General features: G+C 34.9%; 2 protein-coding genes across 3 annotated transcripts; both read right to left on the bottom strand.

Moving 5' to 3' along the window:
- Nucleotides 1-279: 279 nt before the first annotated feature.
- Nucleotides 280-4,217, bottom strand: LOC120623863. 2 transcript variants are annotated; one of them, XM_039890138.1, is made up of 5 exons: nt 3,928-4,217; nt 3,053-3,347; nt 2,110-2,187; nt 1,607-1,760; nt 280-443 (listed from the first exon to the last, which is right to left on the bottom strand). In XM_039890138.1, the coding sequence occupies exons 1-5, from the start codon at nt 4,056-4,058 to the stop codon at nt 280-282; spliced, it is 822 nt and encodes a 273-aa protein (XP_039746072.1). In that variant the 5' UTR covers nt 4,059-4,217. The 2 variants fall into 2 exon arrangements, with proteins under 2 accessions (XP_039746072.1, XP_039746071.1); XM_039890137.1 differs by having other exon boundaries at nt 3,053-4,217.
- A 1,088-nt stretch (nt 4,218-5,305) lies between these two features.
- On the bottom strand, nt 5,306-7,164 carry LOC120623924. The gene is made up of 3 exons (XM_039890217.1): nt 6,385-7,164; nt 5,794-5,871; nt 5,306-5,404 (listed from the first exon to the last, which is right to left on the bottom strand). The coding sequence occupies exons 1-3, from the start codon at nt 7,162-7,164 to the stop codon at nt 5,306-5,308; spliced, it is 957 nt and encodes a 318-aa protein (XP_039746151.1).
- Between the last annotated feature and the right edge of the window lie 1,491 nt (nt 7,165-8,655).

The following is an 8,655-nucleotide window of genomic DNA, read 5'->3' as shown; positions in this document are numbered from 1 at the left end:
GTTTTTGCTGAAAGAAATCAGATACATCCCTAACATCACATGCAATATAAAAATCATGCGACTCCATCACTCACCATCACTTAGGAACGCGTCGCGTAGCGTAGGTACTATGCGCGTGTCGGTCGTTTATCCTCAATAGGGTTGTCATAGGTAAACACTTAAAATGTTTTGAATTAGTTTGTATGGAAAAATAAATATGCTTATTCAATATTTTACATACATATGTGAAATATACGGTTACCCGTTGTATACATAAAAAAAAAACAACATTAATTTTATTTATAGCAAAGCAAACTGTAATAGCGTGACCATTAGTGTTGTAACTAAGTTAATCATATTGATCATAGTGGCAGCGTCCATATGCCACATGTCGTACACCGAAAATCGGGGTGGTCTCTCTATGATAATTTTCAGCATCTTCATTGCTTTCTGTCTTAAGGGCCCTGAAAACAATTTGAATTTAATTTCTTCGACGCCCATACATTTTTAGCTGATAACTTAAAAGGAGCGCAGAAAAGGGGCATTTTTGCTGCATTATCCACGCTCCTTTTAGTAAAGGAACATCGTAACGACCATAAAAATAATAATTTTAAATAAAAATTCACACTACGCACTCTTTGAGCACGGCAAAAGAGGTTTAAAAAATCTATACATGTTTTCGCTCACAGCGCAATAGATACGTAAACAAAAAGTAATGATATCTATTTCTTTTCATTATGGTTAATGAACCGCATGTTTAAGAAATAATAACATAGATTGAAAAACGTAAAAAATGTTCAAAAACACACCAATAATTCATTTGACCTACTCCATTATTTATCATGTAAATCTTACTTAATTGATTTGAAACTAGGTATACTTATAGGTATATCTTGAACTTAACAAATGCATTTTAAAATTTATTTAAACTGATAAATGCCTCTTATCTAAAGAAAGAACCTCTTTCCTTGATATCTAGTTGAGTTTGTACTATTAATATTAAAATAATTCTTTAGAAGCTTTAGAGGTACATTATTTTGTGAGACCTATCTGTGAAAGCGAAACGCCAATAGTTTTTGAGTAAACCATTGCCATCGTTTTTACTGAAATAATTCACATACAGCCTTACAGCCCGATACAGCATCACGTGCAAAAGTAAAATCAAGTGATTTCTGTCACTTTATTAGCTACGCGTCGCGTCGCGTAGGTGCTATGCACGTGTCGGTCTTTTATCTTCAATAGGGTTGACAGAAGTAAACATTTCGAATTACTTTGTGTGGAATTCGAATTACGTTTTGAATTACTTTGTGTGGAAAAATAAATATGGTTCTTTTGAATTAATATTTTTAAAGGGTGATTCCTTATATTGCACATTTCAACATTATCTCGTAATTCCGTTACACGTTGTATATCAAAATCCTATTATAATTAGTACGTTGTAGGAATATTAAGAAAGTAACATAATCAACAAAGTTTAGTATAAGACATATCAGTAGACCGCTATGTACTAATACTATGCCGCGATCGATTTTTTTTAATTCTTTTAAGTTAAATTTAGCTTCTAATACTATAAGTTTGCTTAATATTGAAATTAATAAACAATTTGCATTTATATATAAATACTTACCGCCATAATATAGAGATAGGACAGTAGTACATAAATATTTCGTCTTTTTAATTTCCCTCGAAAACGCTTCAGTTCGTACACAAATGATAATAATCGTGAGCAAGTCGACAGAAGTTATTGTTAGTAAAATTGTATACTCTAACCACGTCAGGATCTAAAAGAAACAGTACATTAAGCAACTAGATAACGCGGCGATAGCCAAGTGGCTAGAGCTTCGGGGGGGACAGAGTTTGATCCCCGATACGCACCTATAATTTTGAGGAGTTACGTGCGTGAACATGCTTAATTCAAGCAAGTTAAAATATCGTGAGGAAACCTACATTGCCTGAGAGCTCTCCATAATGTTCTCGAGGCGTGTTAAGTCCACAAATTCACACTCATCCAGCATGGTGGACTACGGCCTAAACTCTCATCTCATTGTATCTCATTGTATGAGGAAACCTGTGTTATGTAGTGGGCCGGTAATCGGTTGAGATATGATGATGATGATTCAGTGTACTCACATTATTTTGCAGTGCCAAAAGTCCATATTCAAACGAAAGTAATGTGCTTATGACGAATTTAAAACAGAAGAGTAATATCTGTAAAGTACACAGGTATTTATTTAGTATTCTTAAGATTGCTATTTTTTTTATATTTAAAATGTATATCTCTAAAATAAATAATAAGTAAATAAATATACTACGACAATACACACATCGCCATCTAGCCCCAAAGAAAGCGTAGCTTATGTTATGGGCACTAAGATAACTGATAAATATATTTATATACATAATATACATAAATACTTATATACTTATAATATACACCCCAGACGCTTGAAAACATTCATGTTCACCACACAAACATTTTCCAGTTGTGGGAATCGAACCCACAGCCTTGGCTCAGCAAGCAGGGTCGCTGTCCACAGCGCAAATCGGCCGTCAAGATGCTTCTTGTTACTGCAATAAAGACGAGAGTATATATATCTATATATAGGTATGTGTATGTTTGTTACGCAACTATTTCACTACGAAATTCTCACATCGCCATTTAGTTCCAAAGTAAGCGTAGCTTGTTTTATGGATACTAAGATAACTGATTTTTTTTTTAATGAATAATATACATAAATACTTACAATATATAGATAAACACCTAGACACTGGAAAATATTAATGTTACGAATAATAATAAACAAACTGCTAATTTTTAGAGGTTTTTAACAGTACTTTTTAAATTATCGCTTATACAAATCAGATCTGATTGGGACTTGATAACGGACTAATTTTAAAGTTCTGGTGGTGGTGGGCGGTCTCAGGATGTTTTTCTAATTTCAGGACAATAAATTTATCTAGATTCTAGCAATAAAAGTAAGTTTCTCACATCTCATAATATTGTTAACATTTACAACATGGGTATCTATACTACATCTACATAAACAATGATGGTAAGTATATAGATACTAACCTGAAATCTGTACAAGTTTTGAAATCGGAATAGCTCGTCGAAAATATGTTTCAGATAAACGTCAGTTTCGCTAGAATCGAAATCATGTGTTCTTGATGCTACAAAACGTAAAACTTTCATACTGGGAAAGTTTACTTTGTCCAGATTTTCGATCTTTATATCCCCAGTGCCGTCTATGTGATTAGTTATTATTGCATTTATGTAACGCAGACGTAGGTAGAAAAACATTAAGAGATTTAAACAATATAACCATTCTAACGTACACGTAAGTTCGCTGTAAAAAAGTCCGATGAAACTGGAAAAGATTACTATATCTTCGAATAATGTGCTAGCGAATAGCGTCAATAAAATTATTATACTCAGTATAACTGTTGTTTTGTTTGTATAAAATATGAAATTGTTTATTATTTTATAATTATCAATTTTGAGCATACGATCAATTTCATGGGTTTTAATGTAAAACAGCACATTTTCTTCGTTGTTAATGAAGCGAACGTGTATAATACTGCAGATAAACGTTGTGTAATGCAATACAAGTGCATTCAAAATCAAGTAATATAAATTTTGATAAGACCAGAATTTCGGCAAAAAGTGTATAGCAATACTTATATATAATGCTGTACAGATTAATACACATAATATGGTGTAAAGCTTTTGTGCCTTTGTCAGTGAGGTAACAAATCTATCTCTAGCGTCCACTCTGCAAGATCCCAGCAACTTTTGTGCGATACGAAACGGCAAAAACAGTTTTAGATGACCTTCTTCTAATATATCGGATGATAGATATTCAGTTTTCATGATTGCAACTATTTGGGAAATAAAACTCATAGACTAGGTAATGACAACTAAAACGGGCTGCCACTACCACGACCTACTCTAATGCAAATTGCAAGAGGACTATCGTGTATGTAGCCATGATCGCCGTTAGCTTTACTGGTACACGAATGCCTAATGTGTAAATGTCATAAATGGATAGGTCGCTCATTGCTTCTAATAACAGCAGCATACGCTTGGCATTGTGTCTGGAAATGCCTGAAAAATAAGTTGTGTGTAAATTATGGTCGAATTCGAAATAATTTTAGGTACCTACCTACACAATGATTCTTTTCAGTTGTTTTGCTTTTTTTCAGAGTTACTAAAATATTAAAGGAGTACCTTTAATATTTCCAATTTACAGTAACTCAAAGCAATACACAAGTGATAAAAAATTAAAAAAATTAATTTGTTTGTCAAATTATTTGTTTTTTTTTATGCAACATAAAAAGTATTCGAATATATGTTTGTCAACTATATATTCGAATACTTTTTATTTTGCATAGAACTACTGCAATTGATTGAATTGATACCGCCGAAGTACACCAAAATATTAATTTTATTTATGTATTTTTACCAATGAATAGTAGACATTGGACAGACTTGGTCACTATGGCACGACGACTATAGTCAACTTTTGTGATTATTAGTTTATTTATAAGCCTAACTTTAGAGTTATTTTGTCTCTTTCGCGAGATTGCCTTGACGAAGAATCCTACTTTTATATGTAGGTACCTATTTAAATTTCGTTGTGCTTTTCTTTGGCCGATTTGATGATTTTTGGTCCTCTTAGCTATTAAGGTTACGTCGTTGTCGAGATACCGAATGTAGTGAGTTAAATTTTCTAAGGCGGTGCTACAAGATAAAGGCCGCATAACGGGTCGGTCAGTATTTAAAAATATTGAATTATAAAACATTACGTTTTCAAAAACTTTGTGTCATGTATTTCATTTTAATATGTGGTAAGTGATCCATTAGATTGATTACGTTCGTTTTTATTATTCATAAGACAGCCGTCAAATCCATTTAGTTAATGATCTAAACGACTACAGTCAATATTGATATAAAAAATAAACAGATAAAAATATACATACTGTCTTCAAATTTATGCCTGATATCGACGCAAATTTTTCTTGCCTTCTCCAATTTGTTTGTGAACAAATTTGCTGTGATGCAAACAGCCAAAAAATAAGCCTTGAAGACAATCATACCTGCACAGACGAGTACTGAAGGCATTATATTATGTAGTGGAAGCTGCAATGTGATAATGTTGACTTTATTTATTGAAATTTTCGGCGGCATCCCTGGCGCAATGGTGAACGCTGTGGTCTTGTAAGTGGAGGTCCCGGGTTCGATTTCCGGTAGGGGCAATTTGGGAATTTATAATTTCAGAATTTTGTTAGGTCCGATCTGGTGGGAGGCGACTACCAAGGCCGATTACTACCTTACCGATAAAGACATGCCGCCAAGCAATTTTGCGTTACGGTACGATACCGCGTAGAGATCGACTTGAGATATGGGTTTAATAAGACTGCCATTCTGTTAACAGGTTAGTCCGCTACTAGTTACCACTCTTGATACCAGTGGCGTGCATAGAGGGTATGCACAGGGTATGCAGATGATATAAAGCGAAGAAAATCTCCTTTAAGAGTTATAAAAAACTTATGGGTAGTCTTAATATAACTCTTACAATCCTATCCTTAAGTTTTTTGCTTGATACCTAAGTAACTATTTATTTAATATGGTGCTGATTGATACAAGCGTCACTTTAATACTAAAGTATTAAGGGTTCTAAACGCTAAATAGTCTAAGCACTCTAAGCCTACTACAAACTATAATCTTTTGTTATCACCATTCTACATTGTCAGTGAAAACCGCAAAGGTACGACGTAAGTATCTATATCTTGAAAAAAAAAATGGTTACTTACTTGATTTTTAATCGTTAATATACTACATTGAATAGTTATCATTATCCATATCATCAATTGGCACGTATACGAAAATATCTGGGCGGAAAATTGATAAATAAGTAGAGTTAAAAATGAGATTCCCTAAAAAGGAGCCGTGCCGGTTGCAGTCTGCTCATGTAATTAAGGGCCCCGGGGAACTAATAGAAAAATTGGGGCCCTGTTGAAACTAAACTAAAATGTACACATAATAAATATACTACGACAATACACACATCGCCATCTAGCCCCAATGTAAGCTTAGCTTGTGTTATGGGTACCTAAGATGACTGATGAATATTTTTATGAATAATATACATAATTATATTATACATGTAAACACCCAGACACAAAAGATTCATATTCATCACACAAACATTTTCCAGTTATGGGAATCGAACCCACCACGGCCTAAGACTCTGAAAGCAAGATCGCTGCCAACTGCGCCAATCGACCGTCTAATTGTAAAAAGACTAACTTGACATCGCTGTTCTCTGTAACTACTTTTTTCTTTGGTGTACAATAAAAGTGTAAGTATTCATTCATAAGCTATAGATACAATAAGGAACCTACCTGATACTGGAAAAGATCTATAAAGTCTGCCATTACTGTTGAAATACTCTTCATACCATTTAACAATCGATTCCATATTATTTCATCCGAAGAACAAGATCGCACGCATAACAAAATCGTTCCACACGATTTCATCTCATTTCGGTTTTTGTCTTTAATAGCTTCTAGTGTCTTGTTAATATAACTAACCCGAATTGATACAAAATAAATGACAAAAGTGACCACGACCGTATCAGAGATGTTCGATAACTCAGGCCACAAAGCAAAAATGGCGAAAGGGCAGAAACTTTTGAAGCAGTAAACATTGAATACCGTAACAAAAATAACCGCGCCTGTAATGCGGCAAATAGTAAGATATACATCAAGCTTTGCAAGATTTGTATTAATTTCTTTACCGTCCTTATAATCTAAATCCCGGTCAATTTTTTGTAATTTTACGTAAAACTCGCTGCCTGAATTTCCTTGAAGCATATCTCTTACAACGGATTTCATCACTAGGAAAACATTAAGGACGTGGCCAATTTTAAAATAAAAGTTAATTAATATGGAATTTTCCGCCATTTCACATTGTAGTGATCCACCGATTAAGGACAAAATGGCCGTCGTCCAAATTGCGATTGCATAAAAAAAGTATAATTTCGGCGGGGCGGTTGCAAAACCGTATTTGATATTCACATTCAACCGCCCCATTATGCCTTGTTGAAAGTGTAAACCGTAAAAAACTTTGGCAAAGTCCTCGTCTATAAGATCAGCTGATAACTTTTCTAATTGAAAATCCATGACTTGTTATACGAAAGAATGTCAAGCTTGAAGTGAAGAAAGTATTGGGGTTTATCGAAAATAGCAATATTGATAATTCAGTCTCCTGGGGCTATATTGGTCTGTGAATCACCGGGGAGTGATTAGTTAGTAATTAAATAGCAATGTATTTTTTTTTGTTCCACTACAGCACGGCTAGTATGGGCAGGAGAATTTCTTCTCCCCGGGGAAAGGATGAAAATTTATCTTCTACCACAGCCAGTGGCGTGCACTTCATACATGCACAAAAGCACTGCATACCCAAATTATTCTATATATAATTCTTATTAGAGGGGAATTTTCACATTTTATGCCATGTACCTGCTTTATGCATACTCTGGTCAAAAACCCTGTGCACGCCACTGACCACAGCTTTATCAACTCTCAGAGCACTGGCGCACAAGTGGAAATAATATCAAAATAATATGTGTAATAATAAACGGGGGTAAATTTCTTCTTTTCCATGCTCCCGTGCTTTAGCACGTAGACACGTTAACTATATCCCTTGTCAGGATATTATTTTTGTCTCCTGCCTGTGTTAGCGCTTGACTGCAATCTCACCTTGTGTTACCTGATGATGCAGTCTAAGATGGTAGCGGTCTAACCTGTTAGGGAGTATGGTAGTAATATTTATCGCACCGGAACACTAAATCGCTTAGCGGCACGTCTTTGTTGGTAGGGTGGTAACCAGCCACGACCAAAGCCGGCCAGACCAGACCAGAGAAAAATCAGAAATAATAAATTTCCAAACCCAGCGGGGAATCGACCTCCTACTAAAATTCACAGCGCTCACCGTTGCGCCAGGAGGTCGTTGAAAATTATGTGGGCAGTCAAGTGATTTATATCCCGCGAAGCGGTGGTAGCTCAGTGGGTAGGACTTCGACTTCACTTTCGGGGTGGCGAGTTCGAAACCCAGCACGCACCTTTAACTTTTTTAAGTTCACATAACTTTTTACAATTAAAATATCACTTGCTTCAACGGTGAAGGAATCGTGAGGAAACCTGAAAACTTGAGTTCTCCATAATGTTCTCAAAGGTGTGTGAAGTCCAACAATCCGCACTGGACTTCGTCCTTAACCCCTTCTCATTGTGGGAGAAAACCCGTGCTCTGTAGTGGGCCGGTAATGGGTTGATACGATGAGAATGATGATGAAAAGGTTTAGCCAGCGTTTGCAATAATAATGCATAAAAATATGTTTTTTACGACATCACATTACAAATATTTGAATTTCATTGCTTTTTTCCATTATAATATACCTTCCTACCTATCTATAAACATTCTTATTGAATCAGTCTACCTATTGCTGAAAACTAGATTAAAATCCGCTGCGTAGTTTAAAAGTACTAGCCCTACAAACAGCTGGAGCGATTTTGTATTGTACTACGAGTATGTAAAAAGATTACTTTGTGTGATTGAGGAGTTTATTTTAAGGGTTTCGTATTAGTTTGTATTGTGAAATAACATAGGAACAC

The sequence above is a fragment of the Pararge aegeria genome, chromosome 5, assembly GCF_905163445.1.
Source record: "Pararge aegeria chromosome 5, ilParAegt1.1, whole genome shotgun sequence".
NCBI classification, from domain to species: Eukaryota; Metazoa; Arthropoda; class Insecta; order Lepidoptera; family Nymphalidae; genus Pararge; species Pararge aegeria.
Note: the sequence above shows the minus strand (reverse complement) of the source record. Positions and strands in the feature narration are given on the sequence as shown.

Excerpts from the sequence above, each read along its gene's own strand:
- LOC120623863 (XM_039890137.1), bottom strand. The coding sequence starts at position 3,880 with ATGAGTTTTATTTCCCAAATAGTTGCAATCATGAAAACTGAATATCTA. Across the intron at positions 2,188-3,052 it reads AAAACTTGTACAGATTTCAG|ATATTACTCTTCTGTTTTAA; the intron begins GTTAGTATCTAT and ends TGTACTTTACAG. Across the intron at positions 1,761-2,109 it reads TTTTGGCACTGCAAAATAAT|ATCCTGACGTGGTTAGAGTA; the intron begins GTGAGTACACTG and ends TGTTTCTTTTAG.
- LOC120623924 (XM_039890217.1), bottom strand. The coding sequence starts at position 7,164 with ATGGATTTTCAATTAGAAAAGTTATCAGCTGATCTTATAGACGAGGAC. Across the intron at positions 5,872-6,384 it reads TAGATCTTTTCCAGTATCAG|ATATTTTCGTATACGTGCCA; the intron begins GTAGGTTCCTTA and ends TTTTCCGCCCAG. Across the intron at positions 5,405-5,793 it reads TATTAACGATTAAAAATCAA|AATGGCAGTCTTATTAAACC; the intron begins GTAAGTAACCAT and ends ACCTGTTAACAG.